At 47.3% G+C, this 22357-nt stretch overlaps 3 protein-coding genes across 4 annotated transcripts; 2 read left to right on the top strand and 1 right to left on the bottom strand.

Annotated features, from left to right (window-relative positions):
• Positions 1-30: 30 nt before the first annotated feature.
• Positions 31-15863, bottom strand: slu7 (SLU7 homolog, splicing factor). 2 transcript variants are annotated; one of them, XM_023833911.2, is made up of 16 exons: positions 15748-15863; positions 7334-7503; positions 6243-6396; positions 6046-6126; positions 5711-5875; positions 5526-5594; positions 5199-5243; positions 4586-4717; positions 4338-4435; positions 4181-4248; positions 3719-3858; positions 3473-3634; positions 3068-3172; positions 2732-2806; positions 2427-2537; positions 31-1250 (listed from the first exon to the last, which is right to left on the bottom strand). In XM_023833911.2, exons 2-16 carry the CDS (start codon positions 7486-7488, stop codon positions 1071-1073), a joined length of 1740 nt encoding a protein of 579 aa, XP_023689679.1. In that variant the 5' UTR covers positions 7489-7503; positions 15748-15863; the 3' UTR covers positions 31-1070. The 2 variants fall into 2 exon arrangements, with proteins under 2 accessions (XP_023689679.1, XP_023689678.1); XM_023833910.2 differs by lacking the exon at positions 15748-15863 and adding an exon at positions 7828-7962.
• On the top strand, positions 10877-15840 carry LOC111855165 (uncharacterized). The gene is made up of 4 exons (XM_072717215.1): positions 10877-11251; positions 11959-13868; positions 14232-15760; positions 15826-15840. The coding sequence occupies exons 2-4, from the start codon at positions 12020-12022 to the stop codon at positions 15838-15840; spliced, it is 3393 nt and encodes a 1130-aa protein (XP_072573316.1). The 5' UTR covers positions 10877-11251; positions 11959-12019.
• LOC140593274 (uncharacterized) lies at positions 15850-21173 on the top strand. The gene has a single exon (XM_072717255.1). The coding sequence runs from the start codon at positions 15857-15859 to the stop codon at positions 20024-20026; it is 4170 nt and encodes a 1389-aa protein (XP_072573356.1). The 5' UTR covers positions 15850-15856; the 3' UTR covers positions 20027-21173.
• The last annotated feature ends 1184 nt before the right edge of the window (positions 21174-22357 follow it).

Below are 22357 nucleotides of genomic sequence, written 5' to 3'. Positions count from 1 at the left end.
ATACATGAACGAGAAGGAAACAAGCGCCACTCAATGAATTACCGTATGCATTTATTTGTGAAAATCTTACACAAAAAATATACAGAAGTATTTATCTACTTGCTTATGAAACCTTTTTAAAAACATTTCAATATTCCCCTATATGACTAAAGACACGTGTTTCTCAGGGGCACGCGGCGTCGTTAAGGTCGCGATACGAACCGCGTCCCTCTGCATAGAAACATCCAAAGGCAGACAGGCCAAGTGGCATAAAAAGGGAGACCCTTCGCTGAACAGTCAGCACGTGCTAAGAAAACCATGTCCTTCATCTCTCCTCCGTTATGTTCTCGGATTTAGCATTACGGCTCAGAAGTGTAGTAGGACCTTAAGATTTCCCATCAGCTGATAGCTAAACCGCTGGCTGGGTCACGCCCCACCCCCTCCCCAGTCTTCCTTCTCAGACTCCAGATCCACATCCCAAATGGGCCCCAGTTAATGCTCTCCACTCTCTTGAGCATCATTACAGTTACAGTCTTGTTCGGAACCCCTTTATTGTTGCAGATTTAAATTACATTTTTTTCCCCCAATAAATTTTGTGACATACTCTTAGAGGTATGTCCGATTGCAAACTAAGTGCCATTCCGCTCTCGGCAAACATATCCAACCAGACAGCTGCTGCAGTCCCTTCAAACCCTTTCTGCATTAATACATCTGCGGGGAAATGAAATCTCACAAGGATTAGGAAACATGGAATCTCCAACAGCAGGGCTGTACCAGAAGGAGGAGGAGGAGAAGAGTGTTAACACATAGACAAGGTTTTATCCTCCATTATGTTCAATATTTACATACAAGGTCAGGACTGAGATTAAAATGAATGAGTTACAAAAAGACACTTACGCCATGCAGTTTAGCGTAGTTTGTGACAGCCAAAAATACATGGATTTATTTACTAATACTTTTATTATGGACAACTGCGGCAAAGACAACTATGTCACATTTTCCCAATGCACACCCCCAGGATTCCTGAATGAAAAGCACGGATTCCTTGCACCACTTAGCCAATCAGGGTCCAAAGAGGCCCCCATCTCTGATCACTGGCCCAGGAAAGAGGCCATGGGGTCATCGGGCCGGCTGCGCTTCATGCGGAAGGCTTCGATCTCCTCCTCAGTGGGCTCCTTCACTTCCTGCAGGCTGTTGTAGGGGCGTCGGCGCTCATCCACCTGCAGCAGCTTGTCCACCTGCTTCAGACGTTGCTCCTCTGCAGTGAGGGCCTGAGAGAAGTAAGGATCAGAGAAAGGTCAGAGACTGGGGCTACAGGGGAATGAACTACAGGGCAGGCCGAGGAAGGAGAGGAGCCCGCCGGGGACAGGGGCTGCAGGGAAGGCCGAGGAAGGAGAGGAGCCCGACGGGGACAGGGGCTGCAGGGAAGGCCGAGGAAGGAGAGGAGCCCGACGGGGACAGGGGCTGCAGGGAAGGCCGAGGAAGGAGAGGAGCCCGCCGGGGACAGGGGCTGCAGGGCAGGCCGAGGAAGGAGAGGAGCCCGCCGGGGACAGGGGCTGCAGGGCAGGCCAAGGAAGGAGAGGAGCCCGCCGGGGACAGGGGCTGCAGGGCAGGCCGAGGAAGGAGAGGAGCCCGCCGGGGACAGGGGCTGCAGGGCAGGCCGAGGAAGGAGAGGAGCCCGACGGGGACAGGGGCTGCAGGGCAGGCCGAGGAAGGAGAGGAGCCCGACGGGGACAGGGACTGCAGGGCAGGCCGAGGAAGGAGAGGAGCCCGACGGGGACAGGGGCTACAGGGAAATGGACTACAGGGCAGGCCGAGGAAGGAGAGGAGCCCGACGGGGACAGGGGCTACAGGGAAATGGACTACAGGGCAGGCCGAGGAAGGAGAGGAGCTCGCCGGGGACAGCGGCTACAGGGCAGGCCGAGGAAGGAGAGGAGCTCGCCAGGGACAGGGGCTACAGGGCAGGCCGAGGAAGGAGAGGAGCTCGCCGGGGACAGGGGCTGCAGGGCAGACCGAGGAAGGAATGGACCTTGGGCAGTACCCTTGTAACTGTACCTTCTGAGGTACAGGAATGGACTCCAAGGAACATCCCAAAGGTACAAACGACATTAATGTACATTAATGATACAGAAGTGTTCAGAGTCCATTTCTGTACCTTAAAAAGATACAATTACCTACAGCTAAGGGTATAATTGGCAGACCCTTGAAGGACCAGCCCCAGCAACAAGTAAAGGTACATATTTTTACCCTTTTTTCTGAGAGTGTATGGTTACTGGAATATTATCTCAGACATCTTACTGACAATATGCATATTAAGGATTAAAAAAAAGTGGTAAATAGTTCTTGTTTTTCAAGTCCAAGAACTGAGATAAATCTACATGAATGACAGTAAACCCTTTTGGTGCACGGCAGCCTGGTTCCCAGAGCAGAAGACGTCCCCCCCTTACCTTCATCAGCTTCTTCTTCTTCTTGGCCTCATCCTCGTCGTCGCTGCTGTCGGAGTCCCGTTTCCTGTTTTTCTTGTTCCTCTTTTTCGCTTTCATCTTTTCCTGATGCATCTGTGGGGGACAAAATGGCAGGTACACGTCTCAACAGAGAAATGTCCCATAGTTCACTAAAGTCCCGTGGAAACACGAGTACAATGAAAGTAATAAAAAAAAAATAAATTAACTGGAAAAAAAGATGAACAATAGCTTAAACAAAAAAAAATAGGGTTCCTGTCTGCGATAAAGGTTCAATAAAAGGGACTTACCTCCAACAAAGTCTTAGGTTGTTCATCTTCAACCTCCTTTTCCAGGTCCTCCTCAAACGGAGTGCAGTTGGAGTTCTAGAGGAAGAGAAGTTCAGTCAACCTATCAGGACACACTCTTCTGCATGGATATTCGAGATGGAACGTGTCACTGTCACCCACCATCACGGCGCACTTTTCATCGCAATAAGCTATGAAGACAAACGTAAGCTATCGATATGCAGAGACTCACCAGAACACATCGTCTATCACTGAACGTTTTTCTGCTCCAAGTCCCTGAAAAATGCTGATGGTGGCTAAGAGCATGCCCACATGGTCCTGAGTACGCTCTTTGCTTACCACTGTTTTAATGCCACCCTCTCCGGTGCAGTAGCTCTGCTTCACCAGCGAGAAGCAGCACTTGAAGCCCCAGCAGCCATCTTTCCAGTATGACCCCCAGATGCACTGAAGTTCAACAAGGAACACAGACACGATCTGTTACTTTCACCTATCCAACAGCTCATTCAGATTCTAAAACAGCAGTTTGTCTGCAGATAACACACAGTTTTGGTTAAACCTAAAGAAAAACACATGACTTCCTTCTGTGTCATCAGCATGCAGCCTGCATCTGACCAGAATAATTACATAAACCTATTAGTGCAGTCAGAGGCAGCGACTCCAGACTCCCCACATCTACGTTTGTACAAACTGAGGACATGCAGCAGTAGCTCTACTGCCCCCCTCTGGTGGCCTTGAGGCACTCACGGTGTGGTTGTTGATGAGGACGTCCTCCTCATATTTGGACCGAGCCACGGCCTTCTCCAGACCCTTGAGTACGGCACCGTGGCGGGAATACTCCAGGTACTCCTCCGTCTGGGCCAGGAGCAGCTCCCGCGGAGGTGCATCCAGGTGTTCTTGACCTCCGTACTGTTACCAGATAAAAAAAAAAAACATAAATACCCAGAAGACACTGAAATTTATAATAAGCTTAACAGAGAGAAGAGGGAATACCTTTTCGAGGATGCTCTCCTTCTGCTCCTCTTTGAAATCCTCCTTCTTTACTTTGAAGGATTGGTGCAGCAGCTCCAGTTTAGTGGGATCGGCCTGCAGATGGACGTCCGAGCCCCTCTCGTAGGCCTCCCAGGCGAACACTGGCAAGCAGACCAGAAGCTTAATCATCCTCCTCCCCCGTTTCATCCCATCGAACGCACACCCTACGAAAGGTGCTCACTCATCCCATGGCTTGAGTGTGATTCGGCATGGAGCACACCAAAGTTAGACGACTCTACCATTCTGCTGTGTGATCACAGCTTAACGCCCCAAACTACAGGCTTAGTCTCAGGAAGTGAGACTTGACTGGTTGTACCCCGACTGTCTCTGGCAGATGACACAGACATATCCCTTATCCTCCCGTTAATTCACAGGCCCCCAGTCTCTTTGCCAAGCTTATGTCACAAGGGAGGCGTGACTCACGCTGCGTCTGGGCCATGGTGACGGTGTCCCCAGTGGACCGCACGAAGTTGTCCCCAGCATAGCCAACCCTACCGCGTGAAACAAAGACAGCAGAAAGGATTGAGAACAACTCTAAAGATGCTACAAATCCAGGAATATGGATAGAAAGAGAACATACTCTTCTGGGTTCTTGCCAGTGTTGGAATATGGGTTCTCCCTCATGGCGCGAGTCTTTGGGTCGTAGTAGGCCGAGTTGGGATCCAGATTTCTGAGGTACTACAAGGGTAAAGTGCAGAAAGTTAGAACAAACAGTTATGTTCTGTAAAAAGTCTAAACAAATGCATCCCTCTACGGACACAGAAGTAAACTAATAATCTGATACAGCAATGCACTTTTCTGACTGTAGTTGTGAGACGGTCATCTCACCTTGGCTGTGTCTTCTCTGATGCGCAGATTCCTCACAGTGATGCGTCGTTTGGAGTCGAAGTTCTGCCCGGGCATGTCTATGTCATCTGCGTACTTGTCCTCATCCTCGTCCTCACTGTTGTGCTCCCGTTCCTGGGGGGATGAGATGGTTTGCATGGATGGATTTAACCGATCACAAACTATCTTAGAATCAACATACAGAAAGTCGTCCAGGGACGCAATGCAGCAAATCCTTAGGAGTAGAAGTGAACACTTCACACAATACAGTGATACATCACTTACGCAGAGAATCAATGATATTCTGACAACTTATGAATGTGCAGGACGGTATGAAAAATGGATACACCCAAAGTTATAACTACTGGAGTCTGGCTGTAAAATCCTTAAAAGAATTACATTTTCTAAACTCTTTAAAATGACATCTTAACTACATATGTTTCGGCCTTCAGCAAGTTAAGCCCCACAGTGCAGATTCGACGGCAGCAGCCCCAGCTATGGAGAATGACTCCTGTCTTCCTCACATCTGTCCAACATCCAGCAACCGGCACCTGCTTTCACTTTACTCAATCGAGGGCCAGGCACAAACAAATGCTATTTATTTAAGAACTCTTACTTGTGAACCATGTTCATCCTCATCCCACTGCTTCCTGGATGAGGCCTAGAGATAAACAGAAAATGATGAACCCGACAAAATGAGAACAAGGCCTGGCAGCAGATGACAAAAGTTTTGAGATAAACTTCTGTACAAAGATTAACTGTAAACAATTATAGTCAATTCACATTTTTTGCAGAAGAAGAATGAACTACCTATTTACATTCCTGTACTTCCAGCTATTTAAATGCAATCTGCCTATCATTTATTTCCCAGTGCTTCACATTCTCTAAATGGCACTTCTCTGATCGAAGAGCAGGAACGCATAAAGGGGACATTGTCACTCACCGCCTGATCCACTAGCTTCCCGGAAGCCAGTTCCTCCTGCAGTTTCTGCGCCTTCAGAGTGCGCTTCGCCTGTGAGAGCACATGGGGGCATGTAGTTTGTGTGCAAATCACTGCACTCACGCATAGGCAGTACAACAAAAGCTGGTTGCACTAGAATGATATTAGTAGTAATAATCAACACCCACCAAGTCCACCTTGGCGTACTCCTCTACAATGCGCATGTGCTCCTCAGGGTCGTAGCCATTCCAGCGGTCCCGCTTCCCGTCATAGTCCAACAACAGATGGACCTGTTTGTGCTCGTCTGAGGCGATTCCCATGCCTGTAAATTTTGCCCCGACCTTCCTAGGCCGCTTGGGGTGAAGAATAGGGAGGGAAATATGCACATGACACAAAATCAACTTCAGACAGCACTAATCACCAGAAGCATTTCAAAGTAAGTTGTTCAGAGTCATCTTGCTGCTTTGCTGTCCCATAGAAGCAAAATCTGTTTATGCTAATATGAAAGCCTACGCCTCCTCACCTCAAGGCAATCTTTCTTTTTGTGGGTCAGGGCCCCACAGTTTTCGCAAGCCCCCTTCCGGTACTTTGTGGTAGCAGGCTTCTGTTCCAGGAAGACAAACAGGACTTTCAGAAGTCAGGCGGGCACTCAGCTTGCACCGTACAGCCCCCTCAGCAGGAGGAGAGAGAAGGAAGGGAGCAAGATTTAAGGAGTCTCACCTCGACCACACCCTTCTTATACCAATCGCCAATCCCAGTGAACTGCTTCTGGTTGTCCTCCTGGGGTCTCTGATGCTTCAAGGTCGGTCTCTTTGAGGGATCGATGTACCAGGGTACGGATGAGATGTACTGAGGGATGTGGGGGTTGATGTCTCTGAAGATGGGAAGAGGAGAAGTTAAGGACTGGGGCAGCAGATATAGAAGCTAACAAGAATGTGGGCTCAGGCAGAAGCTGCCTGCCTCAACCAGCTAAGAGAGTACAGTAAAAACAAATCAAGATAAAACACCAGCTGTATTTATACTAACGACTTCTAAAATACGTCTTCTTTACAGAAAGCAAAAACAACCTCTTGTATACAAATTCTTCAACAGCCAAAAGTCTGAACACACCCCGTTTTTAATGCATTTGTCTCTATTTTAGTTGTGTTACGCTACTCACCTTATAATAAAAGGACTTGAGGCAATGAAATAATACATTTTAGACTTAAATAGCCCCCTTTTGCGTTAATGACAGCATTACAGACTGTACCCACCTGGAATGTTTCTCTAACAGTCCTGAAGGGGTTGGCACAAGTTCTGGGCACAGGTTGGCTACCTTGCTCTTACTCATTGATCCAACTCACTCCAAACTAGCTTTATATTTTAGGTTGGGCAATTGTGGGGCCAAGTTATGTCAGCACTCCATCTCTTTCCTTACAATAATAATATTTACTACATAACCACGAGGTGTGCTTAGGGTCATTATCTAGTCGAAAAAACAAATGATTTTCAGTAGGTGTGCCCAGACTTTTGACTGGTACTGCAAGTAGAATTTGATGCACTTCTTTAATAATGATGCTTTATTAATCCCCATGTTTAGATTCCTTTTCACCTACTCCAACAAAAACATCTACTCCTAAAAGCAGCCTCTGGACAGGTTAGAAGATTATTTATATATAATTTTATTTAATAAAGACAACCCTGGTACGACAACCCTCGCTTCATTGCAGAGTCCTCTACGGGCATCTAAGTCCACTCGCAGCCACAGAGCCACAGTCAGAGGATTCCGGGCATTACCATCCAGCCCACATCCTCCTCTTAGAGAGACTTACTTTCCCTCTTCATCCACCTCAGCTGGAGCATTTCCTAGCTTTCTTTGCTCTTCAAGTTCCTTCTTCTTCCTCCAATCCTCCCTGGTCATCTTCTTGGGTTCCTCCAGCCCTACTAACCCCTCCGACCCCTGAGTTGTTCCGCTACTTTCCTGCATGACTCCCAACAGTCTCTGAAATAAGAGATTTATTGTAACGGACTAAATACATGTTATAATAAATAGCACCTTAGCCATAACATTCTCCTACAGTGCCAGTAGAGCATTATGCAGATAATGTAACTATATATTTCCATCATGTAATAATCTAACAAAAAATATTTCTGAGAAGGTACAACTGTAACAAGACATCTAAACTTTAAGAGGGGCTCATCTATTTTCGCAGCGTCCGTCTAGCATATTGCCAACAGGGAACTGCTGTATAGACAAACCATCCACATCACGCTTACTGAAGAGGGTCCAAATAAACATATTAATGTTTCATTAAATATCACGTACCTTGTCGCAAAACGTAAGATAAACAATATTTTATATATAAAGCTGGTATTAAGTTCTTCTTATCCGTCGTATTTACAATCACATTATAGCGCCGCCATTTTCCAATAGAACCACGTGACCGACGTCATACTAACGTCAGAACGTTTTTATGGTTTTGGCGCATGCGCCCTGAAACGCAGTCAAAGCGCTGGTCCCAGAGGTATGGACATACATTCCCAGAGGTGTGAGGCAACAGTGCTAACTACTGCAACACCATGCCGCCATTAAATTGTATATATTTTATTGTAAAGATGCGATTTGTGTGTGGAGGACAGCTTAATTTCAGTGACCAGCTGAAGTAAAACTAATTATGAATCGACAATGTCCGAAATTCAAATTGCAGTGATGTAGTTTATAAGCTACGGCCTTGGAAGGGACGCAGTCTTTTGATGAATCTTTTTAAATTTGTTTCACTAGATGGCGGTATAATTTTTATTATGTGTACTTTTCAGTGCTGCTCTAGCCCCGTATTTCTCTCTGAAGGGTTGCACACATATATTTGTCATGCAGTTGCTTACATTCTACGTCTGAATGAAGGCTACAGTGTTATCATCCTTCCAGAGTATTAAATCGATTCCCCACCTGCTTCACCAACGATCCACGTCATAGGCTTAGGAATGCCCAGGTCTCTGCTTACGGTTTCACCATAAGAATAGGCAAGCGTTGAGTTTAAATACCGTGTTTGTAGTGAATATCGCATATATTATCTTCATATTTGATCCATGTGGGTATTTCCACAAGAGATGTTATGACTACTAAAATCAGTTACAGTTTAGGGGGACACCATGGATAGAGTGCCAGTCCTTCACAGGGTACGTACATATATACTAGGCAATTTTAGCAATATCACTTCACCAATCTGTCTTTGACCTGCAGGAAAAAAGCTGTACATATGGTAAGAACATGCAGACCCCATGCACACAGAGTATGTGGGGGGATTTGGACCATAGCTGTCAAGTCTCCCGTTTTGGCCGGGAAACTACCGTATTTTACCCTCTCCTTCCCGCCGTCCTCCCGTATTAGTATTTTCCCGTAAATCTCCTGTATTATAATATCATTTAAAAAAAATTCCTCTGCCTCTCCAAACTGAACTGTCATAGCCTCGCGAGAACTGCCACCTGCAGTAGTCTGCAGGTCATTTACAACATTAACCAGGTCATAAATGCGGAGCTTAAAATGGCAATACTGTGTGCGAAAAACAACGTGATGACTTGAACAAGGATACAAAGTCTGCATAATAACAAATCTGTATAATAAGTCATTAGTGAATGCCAGAGAGCCACATGAGTGAACATGAGAAAATAAAAGAAAATGTGTAATGAAAATAAAATGTAAATGACAAGTGGTTATTTTAGATTTATTGTACACCTGTCTTAAAACGTAAGGGATACTGGAGCTTGGTTGGGGTGGTGGGGTGGCTCGCGGTGGGTGCCGGAAAATTTCCCTTATTTTCAAATCCAAAACTTGACAGGTATGATTTGGACCCCTGACCCTGAAGCTGCAGTGCTACCTACAGCACCACTAAATAAAAACCTATTTTTAGTGAAGTGTTTCATAATAAAACTGGTCTGCAATAATTTATATTATTTGTCATTCTTCCAAGCTCTAATCCAGTTTCTAAGCGCTTTGCTGTTCCCTGCCATTTGTCTGCTGCCTCTTGGGTTACTGGTTTAAATCAGATGGCTATAAACGCGATGCTATACTCCGATTAATTAACCTCAAGGCAACGTTACACATGATCTTTCTTTGGCCTCCAATGGTTTTACTAAGAACCAAATATGCCCCCTGCTGGCCAAGCAGGATAATACCGAATGGCAGTTTATGGCACATTTTAGCACTTTTCCGGTTCTTTAACCAGCTGCGAGCCAAATTCTTTAGGTCCACTGACCCATGTCTCTGTTCTGCGTCCTCTAATAATTTGACAATGTAATTTCACGCCATGCTGTGCCACTCCTGGACAGTGGACTTAATGTTCTGTCTAATGATATTACTACTCAATTATGATATTTGAGGCATGAGTGTATCATGGAGGATAAGCTTGGACAGGGTCATGTGTCATTCTGCATTCGGTGGGGGGGGGGGGCAGAGGCTCTTTTTCATAATCCTCTCCCCTCAAATTAAGCCCCTCTAGGGTGCCAAACGTGCTTTCCCTCTGACTCCTCTGAGGTTGGGGCCTGTTTAATACACCTTCACTGCAGGGAGGAGAATGAGTCACTGTACAGTGGTTCTGTGGGCGGGGCTTGTGCGGGGCATGTATCATAAACAGTGGTTCTGTGGGCGGGGCTTGTGCGGGGCATGCATCATAAACAGTGGTTCTGTGGGCGGGGCTTGTGCGGGGCATGCATCATAAACAGTGGTTCTGTGGGCGGGGCTTGTGCGGGGCATGCATCATAAACAGTGGGCTCGCCCTGGAGGTTGCAGATGCCCCGTGACCTGACACTTGTGCCAGCCTGGGGGGTGGGGGTGCCTTGTGCTGCTGGGTACTGGGTATCTCTGTATCACTTCACCTTGGCACTGTCGCCCCTTGTGGTTTTTCTGTGCCTGCCAAGTCAAACCGGGCGTACTCCGCCTTGCTCATCTTCGAGTCGCCGGCGTGTTCTCTGACAGCTGGGAAGCTGCCCGGCAAATACCAACCGCGCTGCACGTTACTGTGGGAGGGAGTAATCAGGCCGCAACTTGAAGGACGCGGCGACTGGATCGCCGTTGGGCTCCAGCCTCCCGCAGCACCGCATGTCACAGGAGGAGCATAAAACGAACCCAGAATTCCCCTGTGAAACTGTGACTGGCCGTTTCATTTAAAAGAAACTATGAATGTAAGATGCGCGTAGGGGACAGTACGTTGAACAGATACGACATGCAAATGCTGCTCCAGAATTCATGTCAAACAGGCGAGAGTCCTGAGCGTTAAGTTTGCCATTCTGAGAGCAATTCAGCCACATGTCTGTCAGAGTGCCTGGCGCCCAAGCGCAATCTCTCAGTGATGCTATTCAGGAGGGGGGCTATATTTACCGTGCCCTCTGACTGCTGGTCCCGCGTGTCGGATTTCAGCAGCATGCCCCATGGCGGCTCTATCAGCACCTGCTGCTAAGTATAGCGCTCTCTCTGACTGGACAGCACCAGCGATCCAGCGGGGCTCCGTCTCCAGACCGCAGCGGGAAAAAATACCGGTCAGACTCGTCCCATCCTTAACGCCGGTAGTTTAAGGGTGGGTGGGCCTGCTTTTATTTTTTTTATTTCCCCTTTTCAAAGCGGTGACCTGAGTTTGGACTGTACCGGTACAGTGCTGCGGTGCTGGATGGACTTTGGGTCCTTGCTGAACTCATCTATACGACTGGGTCACGGCACCTCTGACGGTCTGTCTCCCGGGGAGTGTGTTCACCTGAAGGTACAGTACAGAAAAACCTCTCTGCCAAATTGCAGCAACAGGTCAGATTCATAGTCATTCATCAGTCATTCATCACCCTAAAGCTATTTGTTTGTTTAAACTTAATGATATGTTAGATTTTTATTCGGAATAGTTGTCATTTTACAAGACAGCTGCCGGATTAAAAAGGACAATGAATGTTTTCATGAGTAATGGTTTAAACTGGACATATGGAAAACTTCACTGAATACATAGGATCTAATCTGAATTCAAGTGATATCTAATTATATCAATTGAAGCTTTTAATGCTCCAGAAAATGGGGATGTAAGGTTCATGATGGATTGACAGCTTATATATGTGGTGTTTGTTATGATTATTTGCTGAATTGTTTCTATATATGTCAATTGATTTTTTTTACAGGAAATTTAGGAAATGTTGAATTAACATTTTCTAAAGATAATTGTGCACCATTTATTAATTATTTTATTAGAAATTTGAAGTTTATCCAGCTTGATAGTGAATATAACATATCAACGTTATGTAAGTGTGTTGATCTGAACCATGAGAATCTAACAGTTTGATGTACAGTAGCTGTATTAGCTGTGATGTTTCATGAAGGTGCTGATGCAGACTTATGTATTTCACATTTCACATTCTTAAATGGGTCATGTGATAGGGGCAGTGAAGTTTCCAACATTCAATGTGTCATTCTTGGTTTCCTATTAAGTTTCCCCACCACTTGGATGTAAGACAGAGCCCCTCGGCCTTGGAGCCTGGTTTGGGTGGAGATGGAGAGTTGGCCAGCGGAGGAGGACCACTTCCATTTCCATCCCAGCATGCCCCAAGACTTTGGTGTACGCAACAATGATGGCCCGAACCATGTGGAAATCTTCGACATCATCAACATCCACAGCCATCACCGAGCTATCTCTGAGACGACTTGTCTGTGCGACATATTTGGAGATGACTGCGAGTCGCCAACTCCGTCCTGCAGCCCAGCCTCAGATTTCCTAACTATGAAGGAGGTAGATGATTTTACACTAGCAGATGACTCCAATAATGAATCATCAGGCTCTTACCACACAGCCATATGTTCTGAGCAGTTGAGCGATTCTAGTGAGACCTTTGAAGATTCTACAGAGACTCATGCCCCAGCATCCTCAGACACTGTGCTGTTATCTAGTCCAGAAAGTATAGATTCTTGCTCTCTCACGCCTACTAGTTTTGAATCCAGCAATGTTCAATCTACAGGCACTTCACCCACATTAGAACACACTGATTTGCCCCTTCAGTCCAAGGGTGCCACTGACCGAATCAGCCCCTCAATTCACCCAGGAAATACTGATATATACAATTCCAGGAATTTTGGCCTCCCACCTGAAAGGAAGAACACCACAGTTATACTTGAAAAAAGGGAATCTAATCACTCACCTAATCCAAGATGTCCTATCCCCTCAGCCAGACCCCAGACTATAGCCCCAACACTAACACACAGGAATACATCCTCATCATTTACACCCCAGATTACATCCCCGTCATGTACACTCAGGAATATATCTCCATCACTGACACCCCAGATTACAACCCCAATACCTACACCCAGAAATATATCCCCATCACTGAGACTCCAGATCACATCTCCAATACCTACACCAAGGAATACATCCCCATCACTGAGAACCCAGACCACATCCCCAATCCCTACACCAAGGAATACATCCCCATCACTGAGACTCCAGATCACATCTCCAATACCTACACCTCGGACTACATCCCCATCACTGAGAACCCAGACCACATCCACAATCCCTGCACCCAGGAATACATCTCCATCACTGAGACCCCAGACCACATCCCCAATCCCTACACCAAGGAATACATCCCCATCACTGAGACTCCAGATCACATCTCCAATACCTACACCTCGGACTACATCCCCATCACTGAGAACCCAGACCACATCCCCAATCCCTGCACCCAGGAATACATCCCCATCACTGAGAACCCAGACCACATCCCCAATCCCTGCACCCAGGAATACATCTCCATCACTGAGACCCCAGACCACATCCCCAATCCCTGCACACAGGAATACATCCCCATTAGTAAGACCCCAAATCACATCCCCATCATCTACATCCACAAACACATCCCCAACACCTACACCCACAAAGACATCCACATCACTCACACACACAAACACACCTACATCACCCAAATGTCAGACCACTGCCCCAATACCTACCTCCAGGAATAGATCTCCATCACTGACACACCAGATTACATCACCATCACTTATACCGACAGACACATCCCCATCATCTACACCCACAGACACATCCATATTACCAAAACTTCAAACAATATGCTCAATACCTACACCAAGAAATATGTCCCCATCACTGACATCCCAGATTACGTCCCCATCACTTACACCCACAAACACATTTCTATCACCTACACCCACAAACATATCCGTATCACCCAAACTTCAGACCACATCCCCAATACCTACACCAAGAAATACATCCCCATCACTGACACCCCATATTACATCCCCATCACCTACAGCTACAGACACATCTCTGTCACATACAGACACATCCACATCACGCAAACGTCATACATCTCCAATACCTACATCAAGAAATATGTCCCCATCACTGACACCCCAGATTACATCCCCATCAGTTACACCCACATATACATCTCTATCACATACACCCACAAACATATCCATATCACCCAAACTTCAGACCATGTTTTCAGTACCTACAGCTAGACATACATCCCCATCACTGACACCCCAGATTACATCCCCATCACCTACAGACACATCCCTGTCACTTACAGACACATCCACATCACGCAAACATCATACATCTCCAATACCTACACCAAGAAATATGTCCCTATCATTGGCACCCCAGATTACATCCCCATCACCTATACCCACAAACACATCTACATCACCCAAACTTCAGACCACATCTCCAATACCTACACCAAGAAATATGTCCCCATCATTGGCACCCCAGATTACATCCCCATCACCTATACCCACAAACACATCTACATCACCCAAACTTCAGACCACATCTCAAATACCTACACCAAGAAATATGTCCCCATCACTGACACCCCAGATTACATCTCCATCACCTATACCCACAAACACTTCCCCAGCACTGATATCCCAGATTACATCCCAATCACCTAGACCTACAAACACATCCCCAGCACCGAGACCCCAGATTACATCCCAATCACCTACACCCACAAACACCATCCCATCATCTACACCCACAAACACATCCACATCACCCAAACTTCAAACCATGTCCTCAGTACCTACAACTAGACATACATCCCCATCACTGACACCCCAGATTACATCCCCATCACCTACAGCTACAGACACACCCCTGTCACTTACAGACACATCCACATCACGCAAACGTCATACATCTCCAATACCTACACCAAGAAATATGTCCCCATCATTGGCACCCCAGATTACATCCCCATCACCTATACCCACAAACACATCTACATCACCCAAACTTCAGACCACATCTCAAATACCTACACCAAGAAATATGTCCCCATCACTGACACCCCACATTACATCTCCATCACCTATACCCACAAACACTTCCCCAGCACTGATATCCCAGATTACATCCCAATCACTTACACCCACAAACACATCTATATCACCCAAGCTTCAGACCACATCCTCAGTACCTACACCCAGGAATACATCCCCATCACTGACACCCCAGATTACGTCCCCATCACCCAAACTCCAGACTTTATCCCCATCACTGTCACCCAAGACTATATCCCCATTCTCCAAACTCCAAAGTGCATTCCCATCACCTGGACCCAAGAATGCATCACCCTCACTAAAGTCTCAATCTGCTTCTCAATCACTCACATCTGGGATTACATTAACCTCAGCAAAACCCCAGACAACACCCCCTTCAGCTACACCTAGTACAGTAACACCTTCACTGAAATCCCAGGCTACTTGTCCATCATCCAATTTTGGGAAAACATCAGCCTCACCCAAACCCAATACTAAAGCTCTCCCGCCCAAGTCTGATCCTAACACTTCAGGTCTCTCAGTAGAATCAGGGGATGACATTAACGGAACCAACCTATGGCCTGAACCCAAAAAGACTAATATCTTGTCCAAACCCAGAAGCCCGTCATTGTCGCCCAAGACCTACTGTACAGACTTCTCGCCTGAATGCAAATTTATAGACTCAGCCCAGGAAGACACTCCCTTGTTTAAACAAAACAAATCTAATAATTCATTTTCCCCTGAACTTTCAGGATTGAACTTACATCAACCTTGCAATACAGACAGAGATTCACCAGCTGTAGGCCTGGAAAATAACACCAAACAAAAGAGCTTCTGCTCCCCTGAGTCACATTCCACTTTGGACAAAGCATCTGCAAACAGAGAGAGCAGGCTGAAGGGTGAAAAGAGCCACAGCGGCCCTCCTACCTTCAGAGCAGCTGTGAACCCAAAACCGTCATCCAGTGGAAGTCCCTGCAATGCGGAGCACAACAACTACCCCTGCAGAGACAGGGGGGGTGAGGTGGGAGAGGGCAACATGGCTAAGAATCAGTGGGGCAAGGAGGGGGAGGGTAAGTGGGGAGAGAACTGTTACAGAGAGGAACAGGTTGAGCTGTCATTCATTGCCAAGAATAGAAAAGTCCCTGTAAGCCACAGCCCCCCCGCTACATACAGACAGCCACAGACGAGAATGCCAGCTCGCTGTTATTCAGAGTGTCTCCTCGCAACCCGGCAGCAGCAGCACCAGAACTCTTTCGGACCTCAGCGTTCACAGCACGATCACCCCAGTGGCCCTAGGAAACCTCAAGTACTGCCAAAGACCGCCGACAGCAGTACCATCAACTCTACCCCAGACTGTGCCAGCGGCAGCTCCAGTATGGGTAGTGAGTTGGATGAGACGGACAACGAGGTGAAGTGGTTCACAGACTTAACCTTCAAGAGCCTGTCCAGCCCTCAGGTGGACTATCTGGATGTGTACAACTCCAGTCACAGGTCCTCCACCAACATGTCACAGCCATCAACTGAAGACAGCACTGGTGCAAATGCCTGGTCCGCCTACGCAGATCTACGTGGTTCCGTGCGTTACGAGAACGACGAGCCGTTACGCCAGCCACCCACGGCTATCCCTTCAGACGGCCTCAATAGAGCGAAACGCTTTGAGATGGGCAGCTTCGAATGTGTGGATGTGGCCCTGGATAGTGGGGGCGAGACTTGCAGGGGCAAAAGGACCGTTCCGAAGAGGCAGATCCAACTCAAGAAGCGTGACACATGTGAACTTCCTGCCCAAGAGAACAGCGGGGGGGGGGATCCAGCTGAGGCCTCATCCACGCACAAAAGACACTCTAAAGATGTCTTTCTGCGCCAACATAGTACGCCAGCTGCCGTCGAGGAGGAGTCTTACAAGAGCAATTCAGACTTGGGAAACAGGAAGCAGAAGCTGCAGAAGTCTGTCTCCTTGGACGAGACATCGGGCAAGACCAAGATGGCTACCTGTTTCATCAAGAATGTTCTCTCTAAGAAGATGCAGCAGGAACACAAAGACACAAGCCAGCAGGTACCATTCCAGAATAGAGTCATCAGCCCATCTGAACCTATAAACGAAACTGCTGACACCTCCCAATCTTCTATTAAACAGACTACCAAAACAGAGGTGTCTAGCCTGAGCTTGGAACTGCCCTCTGAATGCAGCCTATCCTCAGAAGACCTACCAGGCAACCTTAACAAACAACCCGAGACCTACAACTCCAACCCCCAGCAGAGGCCATCCTGTAGATTCGATCTTAATGCACTTCAGGGCAGCACCGTCAGATCTGATTTTCATAGTAATGATACGGGGAGAACGGGGAAAAGGTCTGAGCTACTGATCCCTTTTGAGAATAAGAAAAACGAGAAACTGATTTCCAGGGAGAACATAAAGCAGCTGACGGATGACAACCTGAGGGAGAAAAACTCCAGTGACTCAGCAAGTGCCATCAGCGGCAACACAAGCGAGGCTGCCACCCGACCCCCAAGCACGCAGAGCGGAATGACAAACAGAATCAAGGAATGCCACGCCAAGCCAGATAACCACAAACAGCAGAGTGCCAGGAACATCTTCATGTCTAAAACACCAGAAATAACCCTAAAATCAAGCATTGCTGGTGAACAGAAGAAGACTTCCATCAAGGTTCCACCTTTGTCTCCTGGACCAGGAATAATGCCAAGCAGGAGTCCTGACATTCATTCAGCAAAAGGAGAAGAAAAACAAGAAGGAAAGATTGAAAACCCGACTGTGAACGAAACAGGCAGCAGTATAGATGTAGATCCAGGAACTAACAAAACTAAAGGTCCCATGCACAGAGTAAAAGATGTGAGAAAGATGGTAAAAAACACATACAGCTTATCGTTTAAGGCAACTGCTGTAACTGCAGAAGACAGCATTCCCACAGCACAGGAGGAAAAACTGACTGCACCTCCTTCTCCTATGCAGATTGAATTCAAGGCTATCAGCAGGAAGGAGGAGAAGGCACCAGTTAGTGCTTCTGTGGAGGCGCAAAAAGACGACAAGGCACAACGAGAGCCATCCTCTCAGACTATTCAGGAAAAAGTCAGAGAGACAGCCTCGATTCACGTTACACCCAGGAACGTTTCGATTGAGGACATGGCTACCTCAGAGTTACATGAGGAGACACCTGATGCGGAGTCTAATAAAGTTAACCGCCTTGGTGTATCAGAATCAAACAAGCCAGCAGAGAAGCAACAGAAGGAAAGTGAGCGAGCCCCTAAGCTGAGCAGCCCAGCTAAGCTGCCCTGCAAGGACAGAGAGATATCTACCCTCATTCTACTACAGGATGGGCAAACGAATGACAGCAATGACCCAACAGCCCCACCTCCCCTAAGTCTAACCACCACCAGCAGCAGCCGCTCCGTCTCCATGCTACTGAAAGAGAACTGCTTTCAAGCTGACATCGGGCTTTGTGATGCTCCAAACGGAAGCCAATTGTCCACACCGAAGCATGTCAACAGGCTGGAGGTCCCGTTACAAAGCCGCCCAGTGGAAGATCTTGGCCCAGGGGCGAAGAAAGAGACAATTTTGGATCCCACACCAACACGCACTAATATCTCTCCAAAACTAGTCCCACCACTGGAGACTAAAGGTGAACCCCACCATAAAGAAGCTCTTACACCTGGAAAGACAGACATGGGGAAGATCAGCCGCAAATCCCCACTGAGAGAAACACAAGCAGTAACATCCTTATCATCAATGTCTAGCTACACTCAGCGACAGTCAGTGACAGAAGAAACCCACACCAGCAGCTACACCCAGGAGTCGACGGTGGTCGCGACATCCAGTAACACTAGTCAACCTGTAGTAACAGTGACAACCAGCTTTAAACAAAGTCCAGCACCTCCCAGCAGCCCACAGCAATCAAATATCGCAAGTACACAGGAGCAGGTTATGTCAGTGGCATCCAGCATATCAAGAACGATGGCAGCACCCACTACAACACAAGCGCCAAGTTACATCAAGGAACCGGGATCAAGGGCACCAATGCGACATCAGCCATATGTTGACAAATATCGCTTTTATACCTCAGATGACCCCCCAAGCTATGACGAGAGGGAGAGCTTCAGCCCCCTGCATTTAACGGACCTGCCTCCCAGAAGGTTCCACCGTTACCATCCCACCTGCCAAGTTCCTCCATGTTCCTGCGCTCAAGAGAGTCTCTTGACCTCTGGGCAGCCCAGCCTTCAACCCCCCAACATAGCTCCTCCTGCAGCACCACTACTACGCCCCCAGGATGCGTGCTACCCTCAAGCTGTCCCCCCAGCCAACCAAGATGAGCCCAGGTCTGATGTCCAGCCGGTAAACCTCCAGCCAGCATCACCACAAGTCACCCAGCCCAGGACTTTGCAGGCTCCAGCCCCATTCCAGCCTCTTCAGCACCCGCCCGCAGTACCTGCTTATCCTGGACCACTGATGCAGCCGCGTCCCGAGGACATCAGGCAGCCAGGACAGAGGACGGACAGGCAAGTGCTTCACCCCCGCCCACCCCAACAGCCGACACAGCTGGTCGCAGGGAGTCCCTACGGCAGCCACACCCACTCGCCCACCTCACTGGAATCGAGACCCCCTTACTTGTGCAGCCCGCAGAGCTTCACAGCTTCGTTCAGCCCAGAGTACAGCAGCGAGGGCCCTGGGGACAGTGGAGTACTTTACCCTGAGAGTGGTGGTAGCCTCTTTGGACAGAGTCCCCGGCGTGTTCTGCTGGACCCCGAGACTGGAAAGTACTTCTACGTTGAGGTGCCAGTGCAGCCGCTACGCAAGATGCTCTTCGACCCCGAGACCGGCCAATACGTAGAGGTGCTAATCCCGCAGTCGGGTCTGTACCCACCCTCCACTGTCCCCTACCCCTCTCTGCACAGCCCTAGCATGTATCCTCCACAGTACATGCCTTACTCAGTTTCACCTCACCCCCCCACCCAACCACCGCGGCACCCAGAGGTCCCAGCACCCCCAGCTCTCCACCAGACCAACAGAAGTTTTGGGAGCCCAGGTAACCAGGGCTCAAAGCGTGAGTCCCAGAACCACCCACCTCTGGATCAGAGCTACCTAGAGAGCATGTACTATGTTCCTACAGGGATGACTTCAAGTCCGAATCCCACTCCTCCGGACTTTTACCACAAACTTCCCCCTCGCCCAAGTTCTGAGGGTAAAAGGTCCTAAAATTGACATTGTGGTGTGTAAAACACAAAATACGCGTGGAACATTAAACTTGCAGCAACAGTATCCACAGCTTACACTGCGGTAAGTATTTTACCGCTGTTCTCCCATAGTTCCATTGTGTTCCATTTGTGTTACATGTATAATGGTACTAAGATAAAATTCAGTCACATGACTTACCGTAACTAAAAGAATGAACTGCAAATTGTTAAAATGCAATGCAGAAACAGTGGTTCTATCAACTTTACAGCTCTTTGGGGTTCTGTTACGTATCCTTTAAAAGTGTCCTTGATTGAAATGGTCAGTAGCAGAAAACCAGTAGGACTACAGGGATGAATTTCTGTGCTCTGCTTAAACTCATGGATCCTCAAAAGCTGCACTCTATACTGGGAACTCAAGTTTTTGTATGTTAAGGTAATAGTCTGTCTGTGTAGTTTGAATCAAATGTCTTGCTTAAAATACAGAAACTTCCTGCATTATCCTTTAGCTGTTTTTATTTTCTATGGCGGTCAGGCTGTGATACAAGCCGCAGTCCGAGGCAGTCAGAAGGGCGTTAGAGATGGTATAATGCCTTTGGGCTCTAACAAAGACCCTAGAATCCAGGTTTGATGATAATCCTCGTCTCTGAGGAACGGAAGAGCACAAATTCATTAATCTCTCTATTCTGCACCATTGATTGTGATGTGTGAACTGAGTCCCTGCTGGCAATTTGGTTATAAAACAGTTACAGTTATAACACAGTCATTATTTAATTTTATAACATGGCCTCATCCCATTACTGACCCCTAGCAGGGATGAAGGAGAGCTGGGGGTGGGGGGGGCACTCTCCGTTCTGTGCTTCTGGGTTCAGAAGCTGTGTCCGTGTGGTGTGTAACGTGAGACCCTGCAGGTGTACCGCTAGCTGAAGGACTGCGGTACACCGAGACTTTCTCTGTCGATGCCATTACTCTGACAAAGTGGTACCACCTTCCGTCTCCTCTCAGCTTTCGATGTTTGTCTGATCTCTGGGCGTGAATAATGACTGTTGTGCACTACAGGCAAAAAGTTTAAAAAAAAAAGAGAGCAGAAATCAGACTGCAAATGGTGTAGAACAATGCAAAAGTGACCACTGTTAAATTTTGTACACAATAAAGATATTTGTCTTTACGTAGACGGAGTGTGATGGTCTTGTGTGCGTCTTCTGAAAATATGCTTTTCTGACATTCATCAGGTGAGAAAGCCGTAATTTCACAGATATAATGATGCCCTTCCTCTGGTAGTAACCTTATCTATCATCTTGACAACATACTTATCATTGAAACACAACCTATCCTTTTTTCCCATATACTGTGACACTTCTTGCTTCACCAGAACCACTTTTAACTACTTTTCATTTCCAGGCTGTCCAGAGCACATGGCTCTGTGGAACAGAGTGATGTTTGTGTCCTTTTATAATGCCTATTGTGCATTTAGAGGGGAGTATTGCATCAGGCTGAATGCCCTGGGAAATCCCTGGAGAAGATCTAGGAGTGTTGGCTAGAGAAATGTCTACAGAATGAGCCAAGTCTTCAGTCAGTTTAAAAGGGCAAAAAAGATTTTCATATAAAAGCATTTTCCTCATTTCCTCCATGGGGTTTAAATAAAACATGTCGAGGAAAATGATACCGTATTTGGCTTTGGCTCCATCGATCATATTCCTTCTGGCAGGGGGAGTTCCAGGTGTGAGCTCTGTTGTCTTACAGCGCCTCCCAGTGGACATTGGAGGATAGCACTGAGACGCCGGGCTGTTGACTGCTCTTCCTGCAGCAAAACGCAACTAAAAAAAACATTGAGCCATAATACCTTTAAATGCACATTCGGCAGCTGCCATGGTAAAGTGGACCAGTACAACAGACACTTCTGTAATTTATTGGTAGAATAGCATAATCTAGCGTGGAATGTATTTATACCCATTTCTGTGGTTCCAGGATGCTACGACTGTGTGAACATCTGTACACAGATAATCATCTGTTTAGAAGAGCACAAAAGTTCGGTAAACTGTTAAAAATGCATAGTAAAAGTGTCTGATCGGGAATGGGAGGCCATGACACGCAGAATGGCTAAAGGCAGTTTGTGCCTTTAGAATGGTTGGCCACGGCATAAACTGCCTGAGACTACCTGTACCAGTGGTGGTGGGCTAATTTGTGTATGGTCTGAGTTGTTCTCTACACTTACCTGACAAATACGGATTTGTACGGAGCCCTCGGGCCTGTATCACGAAAGTGGATTTCTTGCCCAGACTACCTTAAATCCGATAAGTTATCCGGCTAAGCAAGAAATCCAGCTGCGTGATAGACCATGGAGGGGCTACGGACA

Source organism: Paramormyrops kingsleyae, chromosome 10 (genome assembly GCF_048594095.1).
Source record: "Paramormyrops kingsleyae isolate MSU_618 chromosome 10, PKINGS_0.4, whole genome shotgun sequence".
Lineage (NCBI taxonomy): Eukaryota > Metazoa > Chordata > Actinopteri > Osteoglossiformes > Mormyridae > Paramormyrops > Paramormyrops kingsleyae.
Note: the sequence above shows the minus strand (reverse complement) of the source record. Positions and strands in the feature narration are given on the sequence as shown.